The sequence below is a fragment of the Megalobrama amblycephala genome, linkage group LG24, assembly GCF_018812025.1.
Source record: "Megalobrama amblycephala isolate DHTTF-2021 linkage group LG24, ASM1881202v1, whole genome shotgun sequence".
NCBI classification, from domain to species: Eukaryota; Metazoa; Chordata; class Actinopteri; order Cypriniformes; family Xenocyprididae; genus Megalobrama; species Megalobrama amblycephala.
In genome coordinates this window covers 19,167,016-19,186,928 of record NC_063067.1, presented here as the reverse complement: position 1 = coordinate 19,186,928, position 19,913 = coordinate 19,167,016, and the positions used below count along the sequence as shown (strand labels likewise).

At 36.7% G+C, this 19,913-nt stretch overlaps 1 protein-coding gene across 1 annotated transcript; it reads left to right on the top strand.

Moving 5' to 3' along the window:
• Positions 1 to 4,741: 4,741 nt before the first annotated feature.
• On the top strand, positions 4,742 to 19,081 carry rnd1b (Rho family GTPase 1b). Its single transcript, XM_048178082.1, has 5 exons — positions 4,742 to 5,007; positions 5,329 to 5,416; positions 14,008 to 14,117; positions 14,517 to 14,651; positions 16,486 to 19,081. Exons 1-5 carry the CDS (start codon positions 4,888 to 4,890, stop codon positions 16,729 to 16,731), a joined length of 699 nt encoding a protein of 232 aa, XP_048034039.1. The 5' UTR covers positions 4,742 to 4,887; the 3' UTR covers positions 16,732 to 19,081.
• The last annotated feature ends 832 nt before the right edge of the window (positions 19,082 to 19,913 follow it).

The following is a 19,913-nucleotide window of genomic DNA, read 5'->3' as shown; positions in this document are numbered from 1 at the left end:
AATTCTGGTACTTATCCTGTTATCATTCTTGAATGCTTGTTGAATGCTTCTTAATGTTCTCCTGAAGGTATTTGTATATTTTCATCTGTGTTCAGGAAAACAAAAAAAAAGGTTAGCATTTCCTAGATCACATACTGCACCTTTAACTAACCACCTACATCTAAAATGGTTGAGGAATCACAAACATAAATTCCATTTTTCCTCTAGAGGTCAGTGCAGGAGCAATTGTTGTACAATCAGAACGAAAGGTCTGTGTAAAAACAATAGAATTGTCTTTATGTTATTTCTACAGTTTTATATTTTTAAAACGTGAAACTGTGCCATTATTTTTTTAAGGAGCTATTTCTACCTGATCTGAGCCTTAAAAAAATGTTTTTTGTTTTGTTTTGCTTTTAATTTAACGTTTAGTCAGGTTATTCAGTGATATTAATATTTTGACTTTAATGAAAGTTAATGTTACCACAATAAGCACATTTTAGGTTACCTGCTAAAATCTTTTTACAGTGCATGCATTTAGCAGTGAGGTCACATTTTGTCATAGTTTATATTAGACTCAAAAACTCAAAATATGGGAAAACTAGGAGTCAAACTAAGCCAAACACTATGCTTGAACATGGGTGGAAATTAGCATTTACTGTAGATGCTTTTTACTGCAGTTCAAGACTCCTGTACAGCCTACTGTATGAATGTGCTAGATTTGTAGTTCAAAGTATGTCAGGCTTGTTTGTAATTGTGTTTACAAGCACCGTGAAGCAGACACACCATACCTCCACACTTTTCCTGCACTACTGTGGGTCACCCTGGCACAGGAACTCATTAACACATGCTAATTAGCTGCCTGCTGGGCCTCTGTCTGCTGCAAGTGGGTGGTTGTGGGTCAGGGGGTGTTGTTAGAGTCTCTTTCTCTTCTCTCTCAGTTGGTGTTCTAGTAGCAAGAAGAGCTGATTACTGCTGTGGCTTGATATGCTCTCAGTATCGCGTTCCCTGTCATCGGAGCACAAAGCTTAAAGACAGATTTGGCTAATGAGAGAGCTAGAGAAAAAGAGATGGTGGTTCGCGGTGGTCCGAAACGACTGACCGGAACGTAAAGTTCGACGGAGAGCATTCGCACTGATCCTCTTGACCTCATCACAGTATTCATCAGATCCACACATGCCCCAGAACAAATGGGCTTTGCCATTTCCATATGCTACTTCTCTTTATTTTTGTATGCTCCATTTCCCTCCTGAGAGGCTGACACTGAAAATGCTTTCATTTTTATCTGCAAATGACACAGCCATCTGTCACACGTGAGGGTTTATCTTTATCTCTGGTGCTGTCAACAAATGCTAAACGTCCGTCTGCACAAGTTGCATGCATGAAACGACACAAAAATACAACATTACATGCGTTTAAACATCTCTGTGATGTATAACTTCCCAGGACTATTTTCATGGCACCGCTAAAACAAATGTCTTTTTGTTGCTTTAACAGGTAGATAGAGTGCATGCAATACATATTTTCCCCTGGAAGTAAATAAGTACATAAATATAGCAATTTATAAATAGCCTATCTTATAATATAATAAACAAATTGTGACATTTTAATTGGCATAATTTGGTCAACACACGTCTAAAAACTTTTCATAACATATCTTTTATTAGATATAAAATACATTTAGATAAGATGAAATAAAAGTTTTCGAAAAAGGAGGGCTGACGGAAATATGTTTCTGGACAAAGGGAATGTGTGTGTGTCAAATGCACCAGGTCCTCTCAGAAGGAAGTTAGGGGATTCACAGATCATTAAAGGTTAGAGTGGTTAGGAAGGACAAGAATGTGTGAACAGTCCTATTGTCCTCATGTCTGTGGCTATTGATGCAGAATGAAAACAATTCAACTGATTACTTTAGACACAAAGAAAATGTCAGAATATGCAGGAAATCTGGACAAACTAGGGCCTAATTTACTTTGCATATCTAAGAACGCATGACATATAAATAAGTCAGAAGTACAAACTATTCTGACCTGGTAAGTTAATTTTATGTTGCATAAATTTATAAAGCATCTTGTGTCATCACAAATATGTGTATTAGTAAATAATTAAATAAAATACTGGGTTGTTTCAGCCCATGTTTGTGTCAAATATGGACAAACCCAACCATAGGGTTTAAATGTTTCATTTAAAATTTTAAACCAACGGTTGGGTTTGTCCATTTTTGACCCAGTATTTTTTGCTAGGTTGTATATATAAATATATACAGTACAGTCCAAAAGTTTGGAACCACTAAGATTTTTAATGTTTTTAAAAGAAGTTTCGTCTGCTCACCAAGGCTACATTTATTTAATTAAAAATACAGTAAAAAAACAGTAATATTGTGAAATATTATTACAATTTAAAATAACTGTGTACAATTTAAATATATATTGACAAAGTAATTTATTCCTGTGATGCAAAGCTGAATTTTCAGCATTGCAACTCTTCAGTGTCACATGATCCTTCAGAAATCATTCTAATATGCTGATTTGCTGCTCAATAAACATTTATGATTATTTTCAATGTTGAAAACAGTTTTGTGCTTTTTTTCAGGATTCCTTGATGAATAGAAAGTTCAAAAGAACAGCATTTATCTGAAATACAAAGCTTCTGTAGCATTATACACTACCGTTCAAAAGTTTGGGGTCAGTAAGAATTTTTATTTTTATTTTTTTGAAAAGAAATTAAAGAAATGAATACTTTTATTCAGCAAGGATGCATTAAATCAATCAAAAGTGGCAGTAAAGACATTTATAATGTTACAAAAGATTAGATTTCAGATAAACACTGTTCTTTTGAACTTTCTATTCATCAAATAATCCTGAAAAAAAATATTGTACACAAATATTTTGTACAATTGTACACATTAAATGTTTCTTGAGCAGCAGATCAGCATATTAGAATGATTTCTGAAGGATCATGTGACACTGAAGACTGGAGTAATGATGCTGAAAATTCAGCTTTGCCATCACAGGAATAAATTACTTTGTCAAATATATTCAAATAGAAAACAGTTATTTTAAATTGTAATAATATTTCACAATATTACTGTTTTTTACTGTATTTTTAATTAAATAAATGTAGCCTTGGTGAGCAGACGAAACTTCTTTTAAAAACATTAAAATCTTAGTGGTTCCAAACTTTTGGACTGGACTGTATATATATACAACCCATATATTAAATTTTGTCTTACATAATGATCTTTAATAGATGCCATGAACCTAAGGTAGGAACCCAACTGCAACCTTCTGACACCTTCCTGTCTCTTACAGCAGATTGTGTTGTGACACACTGGGCTGTTGATTATTCAGCTCCACCTGCTTTCCTGTGCTTTGTGCCCTGCTGTTACATCAGGGGAATTCTTCCCTCATACATACTTCATGTGGTCTCCACCCCTGCTGCGGATACTACAAGCCTCATCCATGATACCACTAACTGGTTTAGTGTAGGTTTAATGGCATAATAACAAGGGGGCTTCTAGTCAAAATTAAGACCAAATATTATATTCCTACCACAGAATTTTAAAAGTTGTTTGCAAATTGACATGGTATGAGAGTAGGGACAAAAACAGGGAGACAATGTGCATGATAAATCTACTGCAGATACACTCAGAAAAGGCATTATAATATTGTGCTCTGAAACCATTTGATGATGTGAAATTAGACCATCTAATTTCACTATGAAGAATAATTGAATTTGTAAGTAGGGGATGGGAGAGAAGTGTTTGCGTAAGGTCTATTCCTCCCAGCCTGCTGTCTCTGAGGTGTTTAATATACAAATATAACCTTGAAAGTGTCAAAGCCTCTGTGCCTGGTGACTATCAGATCACTTTAGCCTTCTGAGACTCCCTGAGGGCTGAAATCAGGCCAATAAACTTTTGGCCTCAAACCCGTCATTAACCAAACTACTGTGTCCAAAACAAACACAGACTGGAATCAAAGAGCAATTTGTCCAATAATCCAGTCAGTTGGTAATGTAAACAATGGTTTCATGATTTTAGTCAAGGGGATTTTTAAGAGGAGTCATGCAAGACTTTACTGTAAAATGACCAAACTTGTCAAAATGGATACATTTCATCAAGACTAATAATGTTTTCAGTATTAGGGCAGAAAAAATTAAGAATTAGCTATTGGGGATGTATCATTGGGGACATTTGAGGTCGTTGTCATCATATATGATTTAAAAAGACCTCAAAAATAAAAGGAAAACTCTCTGAAAGAAAGAAAGAAAGAAGGCAATTCACATATCATTAAAAGTAGGTGACAGTAAAGTCAGTAGGTGGAGGGACACAAATGTGTGAACAAACCAATAGACTGTCTTATGGTGCTGAGTGAAAACAATCTAATTAATTACTCAGGAGACAATGACGACGCCACAATATGCATGAAAAAGCTGTGAAGCGGCATTATTTAGTTAGTATGTGATAGACATTCATTGAAGCTAGCTACAATAGAAAACGCTATTCTCAGAGGCCATGTGATTTATAAGTAGTCTTTTGTAACCACAGAATAACCCTAGTGTGGGTATTTTGGATAATTCGTGTATAAAATTAGCATTTTGTGGAATTTTTTATTCGGTAAGGATGAGACAAAAGTTTCCCAAAAGGCTGAGTCGTCGGGGAAATACGCTTCCTTCCACTTTCCAGACGGAGGGAAGAATGTGAGACGTCATGAGCATCGTGCAAGGTGATTGGTTGTTGTGCGGCATATATAAACCCATAGTCCACAATTCAATCACTTCGGCTGCGGGCAATTCTCAGTGTTTTGTGTAAGCACTACAGAAACTGTTGTGCACTCGCACATCCTCGTGTCTGTCTGTTTTAGACGTTTTTTGTTTTTGTTTATTTATTCTGTTAAAATATATCGTAAAACCATGAAAGAAAGAAGAAACGCACAGCCACTGGTGGTCAGATGTAAACTGGTGCTGGTTGGGGATGTTCAATGCGGGAAAACTGCGATGTTACAGGTTTTGGCGAAGGATTGTTATCCGGAGGTCAGTACAGCATTTCTGAAATACTTAAAATAATTCTGCAATTATATTAGTAATGGTATTGCCGAATAACATGCATGTCTAGATTAACTGTTGTTTCTTAGTTTACTTGTAACATGCTTTGGTTAGTCTGTTAGGAATATGTCCATATCCTTTATTTTTTACTGGCATAACAAAATAATGCAAACACTGAATCGTTTTTACGTAGAGTAGAGGTAAGGAACAGTATGTAAGAAGTGGTACCCCGTTTTCTTTCTACGCATTACATACATGCAGCATCACATGCATGTTCATCAGTTTTAATGTGTTGCATCTCTTCCTCAGACGTATGTGCCCACAGTATTTGAGAACTACACAGCCTGTCTGGAGCTTGATGACCAACGTGTTGAATTGAGTTTATGGGACACGTCAGGTAAGACTAAACGGATGATTAAGTGGCTAAATAATAAAATGGATCTAAATGGACAATAAACATTTTCTTTTGGGCATGTTATGTAGCTTGGACGGCATCATAATGTAAATAAACGAAGCAGTACGAGTCTCGACGTGATATGAAATATCATGTGTAATGGGGAATAGACCGTATAATTTATGGTAATATATAAAAACATTAAATCAAAATGAGATATTTGATTGGTGTACTGTTATGAGCTAATGTGATGTCAAATGGACTAGGAGGGGGCATTTTGGCCCCATCATATATTAAAATGACAAATAAATGAGACATGGTTTTCATTATCATTATAACGTTGCATCTCTGTAGTTAATAAAAAGCTGCATCAGATATTCATGCATTTTTGCTTTAGAGTGTATTCATAGTCTGAAATTGCCTGGAGAAAACACTGGAAATTGGAAACCACAGCATTGGTTGAGGCTAGAAAATGTACCAGTATTGATAGCCTGTAGTCAGAGAATTGCTACATTCCTTACAGTTGTTACAAATTGTAGCTGTTTTATATTCTGCTCAAGGAAACAGTCTGGCTTGTTTTGATCTGTGTTGGGCCAACCCAGTCTTGCTGATTACTAAACAAGACCTAATTTAAATATTGAATTTATGCTAATGCTGAAGCAGTGTATGAAAATGTAAATGTAGAATAATTGTAACATGATCAGTTTGCAATAGAACACCACATAGAAACAATTTTCTACAAATCATATGTGCATTTGATTAAAAGAGTGTCCAGTGGGCCAAAATTGTTTTAACATGGTGTGAAAAATGAGTACAGGCTCTTGAACTTTTGTCTGTCTGCTTGTGGATATCTAGTTAACTTGAATATCATTCAGAGATTTGATACTTGAATTTGAAATCCAGTGATTATTCCATCCTCAAAAGTGCCATGTTAATTTATTTATTTATTTATTTTTTCAAACTGACTGATGATGATAAACCCTGTATGCCCTTAAAGGTTTAGTTCACTTTAAAATGAAAATTACCCCAAGCTTTACTCACCCTCAAGCCATCAGAGAAATATTAATAAATATCCTGACGCATCTGAGATTTATAATGGCAGTTAACAGGGGTCATGAGTATGAAAGTGCCTTCATCCACGCATTCATCCATCATAAACGTACTCCAAACGGCTCCGGGGGGCTTAATAAAGGCCTTCTAAAGCGAAGCAATGCGTTTGTGTGAAAAAAAAAAAATCCATATATAACAAGTTATGAAGTAAAATATCTAGCTTACACCAGAAAAAATTGTAAAACTCTTGCAGTTCAAAAAGCTTACGCTACATCCTACACCTTCCCTATTCAACTTATGGAAAAAGCTTAACTGACACAATGCCAGTTCCGTTTTTTCATAATTTGAATACGGAAGACGGTCTGGCGGAAGATCACGTCAGTTACTTTTTCCGTAAGTTGAATAGGGAAGGGTTTTACGCTTTCTTCGTACATTGAATATGAAAGGCAGCTCGTGTGGAAGCTAGATGTTTTACTTCATAACTTGTTAAATATGGATTTTTTAATTTTTTTTTTACACAAACACATCGCTTTGCTTTAGAAGGCCTTTATTAACCCCACGGAGCCGTGTGGAGTATGTTTATGATGGATATATGTGGATTGAGGCACTTTCTTCAGCTTATACTCGTTGGTCTCGCTCACATTATAAAGCTCGGATGCGTCAGGATATTTATTAATATTTCTCCGATTGTGTTCACCAGAAAGAAGAAAGTCATATACAGCTAGGATGGCTTGAGGATGAGTAAAGCTGGGGGTAATTTTCATTTTAAAGTGAACTAATCCTTTAATCCCGGAAGTTGCGTGAAGTCAGCCAGTCAGATTAGAGCTTGCCAAATCAAGAAAGCCCTTTTTTTTTTATTACAATATGCATTAGGTATGCGGCTAGACTATGTCTGTCTTTCTATCAGCTGCCGTACATAATCAGTAATCTAATGAGGGAGTACATGGTCACTGAGGCAGTTCACATCTCCCCACAGCTTCCCATTGTAGCCTATTGACCTGATTACATGTGATGTGTATCTCTGCTCCTTACTGCTCATTTCTGAATCCCTAGTAAATGACAGACATGATAACCTAAACACACGCCAAAAGAAGCATCATAATTAGCACCCAGTAACGTCTTGCTGTTTGTTGACTGTGAAGTGTGGCTGATATGACTAGGTTTCTATAATGTGTTTGTCTGTTGTACATGTGCGATAGAGATTGACAGAGAGTGAGTGAGGGAGAGAGAAAGCAAGGATTGAGATTTCATGTGCAGATTGCTGAATGAAATATGTGCTGTTAATATGCCCCAGCCTTTTGCTCGTGCATTTTGATCTGATTTAGTCTGCTTCGAGACAAGCCAGCTGAGACAGGGTACGGTTTAAGGGGATGAGTCGGGGCTTGAATGAGGATGAGAGGGCAAACCAGAGTTTTATCCAGTTTTTAGCTGTTAATCATGGCTGGTGTTGTAGAATTTGAACTGTATTTCCATCAAGTTAAACCGATATTCCAAGTCAAACTACTCATGGATATAAACTGAACTGGCTGCATCCTTAAGTTCAGCAAAAAAATAAATAAATAAATTGATAATTTGGCAAAAAAACTAAAATATTTAATTATTTCTCACAATACAGCACTGATATTCTCACACTAAGAAGGCAAAATATACTGTAGCATAATTATTTTTATACTGTATTTCTGATAAAAATCCAAAGTTTAATAAATTAAATAATGTATAATTATTTTATGTAGATGTATGTATACATTGCCGTTCAAAAGTTTGGGGTTGGTAAGATCGTTTAATGTTTTTGAATGAAGTATCTTTGCTCACTTTTGCATTTATTTGTTCAATACAGTAAAACAGTAATATTGTGTAATATTATTATTATTATTACAATTCAAAATGGATGTTTCTATGTTAATATAGTTTAAAATATAATTTATTCCTGTGATGGCAAAGCTGAATTTTCAGTGTCACATGATTTTCAGTGTCAACAGAAATCATTTTAATATGGTGATTTAGTGCTCAAGAATCATTTCTGAGTATTGTCAACGTTATAAACTTTGTGCTGCTTAATATTTTTCAGGATTCTTTGATAATTATGAAGTTGAAAAGTTTTTTTAAAATAGAAATCTTTTGTAAAATTATAAATGTCTTTATTGTCCATTTATCAATTTAGTGCATCCTTGCTGAATAGAATTAATAATTTCTTTGAAATAAATCTTACTGACCCCAAACTTTTCAGAGATTATGCATGTGTGATTCATACATATTCATACAGAACTGCTAAATTATGTCCCATTACCTTTAGTGCGCATTTTAAAAAGTTTAATTGCTGCTTTAGTTTTAACATAAAATCAAACTGGTGCCAAAGTCAAAACCTCCAGTAATTAGATCATTGCACTTTTTTGATCACTTTGAATTTAATTATCGTTAAAGAAAATTTAGCTTGAACTCGAGTAGAAAAGATTGTGACAAGTGACATGATTTGAGTGTTGTTTACTGTTATATACTGTGTGCTATTTATATCAGCTCAGTGATTCTGCTCAATGTGAATGAGGCTTCTTATTAGTCTTCTCCTCATTGATTGCGCTGACCTCATCACTGGGTTTCGAACTGCTTTCTTTGAGGCCCAGAAAGGATTTACAGGTGAAAATCAATCGTCTCACTTAATCACGACAGCCAATTGGACCTACTGCAGGCTCTTAGAAGATGGCCGTCTGTATTCCTAATATGGAGGCTATATTTAATTTGCATTGGAGTATTAGCAATGGATTAGGTGGCATTTGCTGTTACGCTGATGGATGTACATTTCTGAGAATATAAATTCTGCTGCTTCAGTATGGGATGACTACACAAGATCGAGTGTGTAAAAATAGTGCTCCATTAGCACATTAAAACAGCCAGTAGATTAATGTGCTCTCCAGTGGCCATTGACAGTTGATGACAGGCACCAATGAGGAAACACCACCACAGCTCTGAGATAGTATTCCCTGAGGGGTCATGGCCAGCACCTCGCAATGAGAGAGAGGGGGGATTCTTTGTTGAGCTGACGTGATGGAATCTCTGGGATGCTAAGGAAAAGGGGGTTGGGGATATGGAGAACGCTCTAGGTTTTGTTCTCATCTCTAGTAGAAAGACTGACAGGGGCTTTTACTTGCTTCTAGCTCCTTTGTGAACATTGACCTCTCTCAGCCCCCTGCTCGCATCTACATGAGTCTCAGGGTGCTGCTTAATTCTCACATATTCCACTATATTGAAGTTTACTCTTAGTCAGCGTTATAATATCTGTTGCAGTTGAACATATTTAACTACAAGTCAGTAAAGATTTCAAGTTCTTTTGAGTCAAACATGAATGATGATGACTTGCAGATCAGTAGCCTGACTGATTCATTTAGTTCATTAAGTGAATTATTCATCTGACTGATTCAGACTGATAACTTGTGAGTCTTTTTAAACAGTTCATTAAAAGAAGCATAAGAGTTAGACATGAATTAGAACTAGTGACAACACTAAAATGACATATTGTCTGGCTTTATTTTTGCAGCACAGTCTTTCTCACATTCAATAAGCTCATTCAATGATTTCTTTTGCTCTGATGCTGTAGATTCAGGGTATAGAACCAGGAAACAATAGCATTTTCTTTTCATTATATGATACCGTCTTATTCACACTGGAATGATATTTTCTTTCCCTAGTAAATGGCATTAAGCGATAATAATTGACAGGATCTGTTATCACTGTCTCATTGAGACTGTCAGAGAAGGCTTAGTCATGAGGGACGAGAATTGTGAACATGACTCTTTTCATAAGTACTGAAGTGAATCATATCCAAGACCAAGTGACATTTTTACAATCCAAACTGTGACGTCAAGCACACTCAGGTGCGCACCAAAAATCTCTAGTTTGAATGTGCTTTTTTATTATGTTTCAGAATATGTCTGATGCAACTTGACGGGTACATTCATAGTTCAGAGTCATTGTTGAAACGCTGCTTAAATAGTTTTTCAAAGAGTGAAAGGGATCAGCAGATGGAATGCGCTGCGGCTCTCATCTGTGCGGCACACAAAAGCAGCCCACTCCACCTCCATCTGTTCTCTTCACAAGACTCTTCCTGCGCCCAAGGAAAAGGCCATCTCATATCAATCACATGCACACGTTGGCCCACTTTTCAGCTAAGCTAGTTTGCTCCAGGCATGGCATCACAACAAAAAGCATTTAGTGCGATTGTAGAAACTCTGCTCTTTTTTTTTCCTCCCTTTTTGCACGCTTCACCAACCCTCCATCTGGTAATACACAGGCAGTCTAACATCCTCATCTTGTTTAGCCAGGGAACTTGTGGCCCAGGGTTGAGAGCAGAGAAATGGTTTGTTCACTATTGAACATAGTGCAGTTCTGTGATCCAAGACTGCAGGTGGTTCAGGATTCATGTTAGGAAGCGCTCCCTGCCAACAGTATAAGCGTCACGGTGTCCTTTTCAGATTTCAAACAGTGGTCTGAGTGAGTTTTGGTAAGCTCACCATGTGGAGGTCTTCGTCTCCTGGGATGTGCCATTTTGTTAAGTTTAATCAAATGCTTTTCATCCCTTGGTGTACATCTACATCGATCGCTGCATTTAGATCAGCAGCAATTGAATGCAGCCTCACGCCCAGGTTTGTGTGTACGTGACGTCCCAGTAGAAAGAAAAGAGGTGGTGATCTGTGCTTCAGATGTGACTTGTTTTCTGAGAACCTTAAACCCATTCCTGCTTTAGCCAGTGATCTCCATAATGAAATGAGGGAAATTGGCTTCATAATTTTTAATTTCATGTTGATTTTTAGTTCATTAAAACTTAGTCAATATGACCCTTTTGAGCAATTCTTACAACAAATCACTCAAAAAAGATTCAAAAGATTGAGTTATCAGTTTGAATCAGTCTGGTGAATCCTTCACTGAATATACTCCACTTGAATTAAAGGATTAGTTCACTTTCAAATGAAAATTACCCCAAGTTTTACTCACCCTCAAGCCATCCTTGGTGTATATGACTTTCTTCTTTCTGATGAATATAATTGCAGAAATATTAATAAATATCCTGACGCATCCAAGCTTTATAATGGCAGTGATAGGAAGCAATGAGTATGAGCTGAAGAAAGTGCTTCCATCCACATCCATCATAAATATGTGCTCCACATGGCTCCGGGGGGTTAATAAAGTCTTTTTTTATATACATTTATATATTTAAAAAAAGTTATGACGTAAAATATGTACCTTCCGCCAGACCGCCTTCCATATTGAAGTTACGAAGTAAGTGTAAACTGGCATCACCTCAGTTACACTTTTTCCGTAATTTGAATAGGGAAGGTGTAGGACATAGTGTAAGCTTTGTGAACTGCAAGGGTTTTACACTTTCTGCGTACATTGAATACGGAAGGCAGCTCATGTGGAAGCTAGATGTCATAACTAAATATGGATTTTTTTTTACACAAACGCATTGCTTCGCTTCAGAAGGCCTTTATTAACACTCCGGAGCCGTATGGAGCACATATTTATGATGGATGGATGTGGATGGAAACACTTTTTTTTAGCTCATTGATCCATATTCACTGTAGTTAAAAAGCTTGCATGCATCAGGATATTTATTAATATTTCTGCAATTATGTTCATCAGAAAGAAGAAAGGCTCATATAGGATGACTTGAGGGTGAGTAAAACTTGGGCTAATTTTCATTTCAAAGTGAACTAATTCTTTAAAGTCAATGTTAAAAATATTTGAGTACATTGAGTGAAGGATTCATTCAAGATTCAACTTAAGTTTTTTTTTGACTGATTTGTTGAATAAATGCTCAAGAGTCATGTTGACAAAGTTTTAATAAACTGAAAATCAGCATGACAAAATTGAACATTTAACGTATTGTTAAGGGATGTTACTTGATGTTTACTATATGAATTGTAAGGAATTAATTCTGGTTCAATTCATGATTATTTTAGCACTTGTGTGAAAGTAATGTTTGAAAAAAAATGTAATGTCATTGCCAAATGATGAGAATTTAAGCATAAATTTTAAAGCAATTCTTGTAAAAGGTGTTTAGTTTTAGTTTACTTTATACGACATACTACACATAAACTCTTATAAACTCTGTGAGTTTGAGTCAATAAAAAGGAAGTAACTTATTAGAATCAACTATTTGGGAATCAGTTAGACCATACTGTTCTCACTGTATGTGTTTTGTTTCAATAAGAATCAACCCATAAGAATCAGTTGTTTGGGAATCATTTGGCCTACAGTATAGTATAACCAATTCATTTCATAAGAGTGATTTGTTCGGGTATCACTTGGACTATGCTGACCTTTTGTTTTCTTTTTTTTTCTTTTTATAAGGTCCCTTTTCAACAAACTAATCAGTCAACATTAGGTATGAAGCTTCTAGAATACACTTCATGGTTAACGATCGATTCACTGACTCATGCTAAGACATGAAGACTGTTAAACGTGAGGTTCAGAGTGAGACGGATGCAAAATTCATCCAGAAAAGGAGACTCTGCAATAGTGAGGTGTGTATATAAGGCGGTTTACACCACCCCAGCATCTTCTCAGTACCAAGTGGGTGGGCACCGCTCTGTATCAAATGATTGATAGGCAGTTAAGGGATGCCTTTAGGAAGACGGCGCGCTCTGCAGATGGTTGACTCCAAGGCTGTTGCTGTGGAAACAAGGGGACAGGAGGTATTGGGGGGGTGGCTTACTTAAGGATTCTGAGCAAGAGCTGGAGGAAGTGCATACCCCAGCCCTATCGCTCCGGTTGCATAATCTTCTGGAAAAAAAAGAAATTGAGGGAGAGAGCGAGACACATAGATCAATGAGGATTTAGAGCTCAATTGTCATTTTCTTCTCCTTTAAAATGCCAATATGGCAAGCAGTGAGAGGAAAGGGGCTTTAACAGGATGTATGCTGAGCTGACTGGAAATGAAGTGATGACCAGGGGAGCTCTTCCTCTGGCCTTTGTCTGCAGATATATACAGCACATTCACAGCCAGTCAGCTATGTACTGGTGTATTTTGTCTGGTTCAGAATGCTGTATACGTTGATTTATCTCAGAACTTATGTAGTCAAAATGTTTAAAGAAGATGTGGAACTAAAATTGACTATATTGTACTAATGTTCCTGTTTTACGATTTTATCAGTGCACTAAAATTGACTATTTATTTTAATATTCCTTGTTTAGATTTTAAAAATGCTTGCTGTCATAATTTTGTATTGAAATGTAACATTTAAAAATGTGTTCCACCTTTGAAATGACATTTTATTTTCTGCTGACTTTACCAAGACCACACACGCACAGGAAAAAACACTCAATCAACGGCTTCACTCAGAAATGCGTCACATTATCAAAGTTGTGTTATGAACGCTGGTTCATGTTCTCTCATCTATCTTGGGTATTATATTACAACAGAATGTCAAGGACACCTAAACTGCACTTGAGGCCCAACGGAAAGAACATGTTTTCAAAAGGAATTGTTAGTTGCATGTATTGAATGATATTTATATAGTCGTCTCTTCAGTAGCATCTGTCTCTTGTTTCAGGATCTCCATACTATGATAACGTGAGACCCCTCTGCTACAGTGACTCCGACGCAGTGCTCCTCTGTTTTGACATCAGTCGCCCAGATATCTTTGACAGTGGACTTAAGAAGGTAACTAGATATTCCTATTAAAATTCAAAACCACCACTGACCATGATCCTCAAGAAATCATTAGACTGTGCTTTCTTCACTGTAAAATGTTTTGTCAGGTAACCTAAAATGTGTTTCATGTGGTATCATGAATTCAAACAAAGCATCTTTAAAGGAAGTCAGTTTAATTTAGAGTTCTTTATGAATGATTCATTTGTGTTTGCTTTTTTACTTTACTTCATCAGCAATTTTTGGGATGCAATATTTATCACATTATACTTGCCAGAAGTGCTTGGCACGCAAGAATCAAGATTATAATTGTCATTATGCAACCGTAGTTATACAGAACAATCTGTTTGCTCTGTAAGATAAATCAGTTCTTGCAAAACAGTTATTTTATATATTTCTGTCTCTTTGCAGTGGAGGGCTGAGATCCTCGACTTTTGCCCCAGTACTCGTATTCTCCTCGTTGGTTGCAAGACAGACCTTCGGACGGATGTCTGCACACTGATGGAACTGTCCAATCAGAAACAAACACCCATCACTCATGAGCAGGTACAGCCACACTTTGTTTCTTACTACTGTTGGATTGATCTTGCTTACAAGATGATATTCTCTGTAAAACTGCTTTTTGAACTACATTACCACAATCAAAATCTGGGATCAATTAGATTTTTTTTTTTTTTTTTTAAAGAAATTAATACTTTTATTCAGCAAGGATGCATTCAATTATTCAAAATTGACAGTAAAACATTCATAATGTTAGAAAATATTTATATTTAAAAAAAAAACATCAAAAAGCTTTCTATTCATTAAAGAATCCTGAATAAATTGTTTCCACAAAAATATTACGCAGCACAACTGTTTTCAAGATTGATTATAAGAGCACCAAATCAGCATATTAGAATGATTTCTGAAGGATCATGTGACACTGAAGACTGGAGTAATGATGCTCCCAGCTTCACATCAAGGGAATAAATTACATTTTACAATACATTAAAATAGAAAGCTATTTTAAATTGTAAAAATACTCAACATTATTTTTTTCTGGATTTGAGCCAATTTTAAATTGCAGCCTTTCAAAAACTTTTTAAAAAGACCTTACAGACTCAACTTTTGAAAAGGGGTGTGTGTGTTTGTGTAAATAAATATATAACATGTTCACTTTATAATATCATGCTTAATATTTATGTATATTAAAACAATATATGTTTATCTTAATATAAATGGGTATGTGAAAACATATCTGCCCTCTATAATTTAGGAAAGGGGTAAACTAGGGCTGGGCGATATGGCTGAAAACTGTATCACGATATCAGTGTTTCATATCGGTCGATATCGATAATTATTGATATTTTTTATGACCCATTTAAAATAAGGACCAGGAGAAAAATATATTACATTTAAACATTTTTATTTTAAACTTAACCTTCCTCTGATCACAATCCCCTCAGTTATTAAGACAGAAATGTCAAAAACCATGGAAAACTCAAATAATTATAATGTAAACATAAGTCTAAAGTAGGGTGACCACCCGTCCCGCATTTTGCGGGACAGCCCCGGAAGGAGCTTTGTCCCGCAAGACTTAAGTAGTGTCCCGCGTTTCATTTGTCTGTAATTTTTTTTTCATCCCTGAAATTACAATACCACAGTAAGAAATATAATAAAAACTGTGAGCATTTAAAAATCTATTTGTGCAGCCGTCATATTCTAGCTGTGAAAATAACCAAACAGCGCAATCATAGAGAGGTTTTCCCTCTGATGACAACTGAGTGGACAGCGCAAAGCGTGGGCCTCATCAAAGTTGGTAAACACAACTACACCAGCAAGGATTTCATCTTCCATACTGGATAAGAACCTCAAGAGCTGCTCAAAGCTGCCCAAATCGATGATTTAAAGCATGAAATCATCCATCCTGATGCTAAATATTTCTAACGAACGGCGGCGATCAAGCAGAAAAACGAGATATTCTCCATTTGTTTTAACCAATACAAAATTGCGACTTTCTTCTCACGGTAATATTTCATTTAATGCGGGTTCTATGGCGTTATTATATTGCAAAATGTTGAGAGCACATCAAATGCGCGAGCAATCTCTCTCACAGGCGGATTCCTTTGCACAAAACTGGACGCGCGCGATCACGTGTCTATCGCGATACATATCGTTATCGTTTTATCGCCCAGCCCTAGGGTAAACCACTGTTTTAAATCTTTAAATCAGACACTTTTACTTAGGATGCTCTCTTTAAAGGTAACCGCCTATATAGACAACTCACAACATGAACAAAGCTTTTGAATCTATGACTTGTATCTATTGACACACTTTGGCTTCTATTAAGACTGAGAAACTACAGCGAACTGAGTTTTTTGTGCATCTTCTCCCAACACAGGGCTCTGCCATGGCCAAACAATTGGGTGCCGAGGCTTATCTGGAGTGTTCAGCATTCACCTCCGAGAAGAGCATCCACAGCGTGTTCCGCACAGCTGCGCTGGCTTGCATTAACAAGCTGCAGCCACTTGCCAAGCCCAGCCCGACCCGTCGGCTGTCCAAACGCCTGCTGCACCTGCCCAGCAAGTCCGAGCTCATCTCCTCCACCTTCAAGAAGGAGAAAGCCAAGAGTTGCTCTGTAATGTGAGTGGAGAACTTCACCCCCCATAACAAAAGCTACACCATTCCCTGCGCTTTGGTCTGGGGAAGGGGGGTGGGTTCCGATTGCCACATCATTGACATGTGGAATCCTTCCTCACCCCCCAAAGAAACACCTTTCAGAACAAGTGGACACCTCGCTGTCCTCCTTGTCCTGAGCTCTTCAACAGTGCATATGTATTTTCACTACTGTATCTTGCTTTTTCAAATGAGATTCGATCATCAGCCGTCATCTATTCATTCCTTGTTATCGAGAGATTTGCTGTCGTTGTGCCAGTTGAAATTCGGAATGATTCAACTTATTAAATAGGAAACAGATGTTTTAAAAGAAGTTTCAATGTTCAATGTAAGCTATTCGATGTATAAATGCGAGATCTCTAGTGTAAGATTCAAAACACATACCTACAGTATGCACTAATGACTAAATCTGAGGGAACCGATCCAAGGGAATTGTGAAGCCGAGGCTGTTGTGGAGATGTGCGCGAATCCTGGGTCATGTAGAGGAGAAGGAGGCCCACTTGGCATTGGCGGCAGTGCAGGAAGTGAAATGTGATTTTTAAATGGGAGCCGTCCATATCTGAACACTAAGATGGAGAAATAGAGGGAAACAAGGGCCAAAAATATTTGTAAAAAGACAATTTATGATGCAACCAAAGTAAATTTTCCCTTATTTCCTCTATTAGAACACTGTCTGATATACACGCTTCTATTTTTAGAGGCATTAGCTATCTGAGGGATAGGATGGGTGTGACTGGGGAATATATTACAGTGATTATCTGTATCTCAACATCTCCTGCTGCTCTGTACTGTAGGCAACCATGAATTTGTGAAGCGATCCCTGTGCTAGTTCTGAGAGGACTCGATCGGATCGAATTTGGCATCTTTTTTTTGTTCTTGAAATGACATCAAGAGAGATGTCGTAGCACTATGTTGATGTTTTCAGAAACCAACAGATTCAAAAAGTATGCAAGAAGGTTGTAAGTCGCCTGGTTTGAGATGATTAAGATCAGACCAGCTTGGGTTTAGTTTGTCATGCATCTTATGTAGCAGTCTCCCATTTCATTGCCTCCATGCTCATTTGCAGCACTAGCAGCAGAAATATTTGTGAATAATATCGTCCAATGTGTTTCTGAACTTGATTATCAATGGGGAAAAAACATGTTTTCTTGTGCAAAGTGCTAATCTTGAAGTCTGCTTTCCACCACAAAGCAATAATTATGGTTCAAGTGCTTATAATTCAAAGTGTGTACAGTGGTGGCAATAATTAAAACAAAAATGGCTATTATAAATTCATGCTACTGCTTTGTGGACATGCGTATATTTATGTGGATATACATCAGTGCTGCTGTAAAAACAAGCCAATATATTGTGACTCTGTTGAGCCTTTGTTAAAGTAATTAGATGAAAATATGACCATTGGAGTGCAACATTTTTTTTCTCCTTTTCAACCAAATAGGAATATTAGTGATTTGTTCACGAGCATAAGAGAGGTTAATGCATGAAGAGCAGATGAACTGGAAGGAGATTCAGACTGGACATTTTAATATATGGATCAGCTGACCTGATAAGGGCTTTGATGTTTGTGAATCTGCAAGGCCAAACTGGAAATGGAAACAGACTTTTGGAAAAGAAAAAAAGAAAAACGGGCTGGTCCTGTTTAATGAAAGATATTTTTCCATTTTTTTAACTATTGTTCAAATAGTTGTTTTTGCTTTATTTCTGTACACTTGAAATCAATATTTTTCTCATTTTGTTCAATCATCAGTGGCGGAAGATAAGATGCGAGCAGCCACTGTGGCCGTTTACAAGCTCCGCCACTGTGATCACACACCAAATTCCTTTTTGCATTGTCTTGTGACTGTGTAAATAAAATGAAAATTAATTTTGGGTGCTAGGGAGTATGAACAGCGTGTAAACATGTCACATGGCTGGTCAGACATTGTAGCTGCCGATTTATTTGTTTGTGAAGTTCTGGGTCATGTGAGCGTCCCAGATGAAGATGGACATTCAGTCATTATGCTGCCATTGCACACTGTTTGGTACGAATACACTTCAAGCATGTCCTCTAGTTCTTCGGTTGTACATATCCTGTTTTGTAATCTTTGTAAGACATCTAAAAGAATGTCGCAAGATTAAATATTTGTTTATGTTGTGAATTGACAAAGATGTGCTTGATGTAAAACTGCTTAGTCCTGTTTATTTGGATTCATCATTTGAGGCAGGCAACTATTTTCTGTTTTGTGTTTTACACTGTTTATTTCAGAATGTTATTTTTGAAATTATGTCTTCTCCCTTCGTCTTTCCAGTAATAAAGCTTGCCTTTGTGTGGCACAAATGTATTGGACTTGTGTGTATTGGAGTTTATTTTGGACTGCAAAGTAAGGCAATTCATAAAAAAAATATATATGCCCCTAGTGGCTGAGTTTGGTGCCATGTTACAAAAAACAGCCAAGGAAAACTGAAAAATGTTGCCCAAAAATGGTGTTTCTTTGACTAAGAGAGACTTGCTTAAATTGTCTTTTTTGTACATTTATACAGATAACTAATTCTATATCCTACTTAAACTTTTAGTATGTCAAAATAAGGCTACTTAAGTTCAGTAATAAATGCTACATTCACGCCATGTCGTAATTACCGTAATTACGAGATGACAACATGTGAAGTTCTACTCCGACTCAGAATTATGCGTTTCTGTGGCAACGCTATCAAGGGCAAAATGCAGCAGTCAAGTGGTACAAGTTTGAGCTCTCAGAAAATTGTAGAACTCATAATTACAAGTTGGAATCTTGTAATTACGGTAATTACGGCATTGTGTGATTTTTGCCAAGTAAGACATGTTCCTGTGTCTCCATATATTTTGTTGATCCTGGGACAATTCTGCCTGAAAATTTAGTCCTAACCCTATCTCTACCCCTAACCCAACCCATAACTTATCCCTAAAATCAGACAGAAATGATAAGTGAATAACACTGGTGTAGAAGCACCTAACCCTGGTTGTAAGCCTAAACTTGACTTAAAATTGTTCTTCAAATCTGATTGGTTGATTGCAATGTTGTTCCAGGATCAATAAAGATCCAGGATCCTTGATCCAGGAACATGTTGTACTTGGTGAAATCACATTCACCGTGAAGGCATGAATCTGCTCCTGTTCAAAACGAAGTTTGTCCGAAT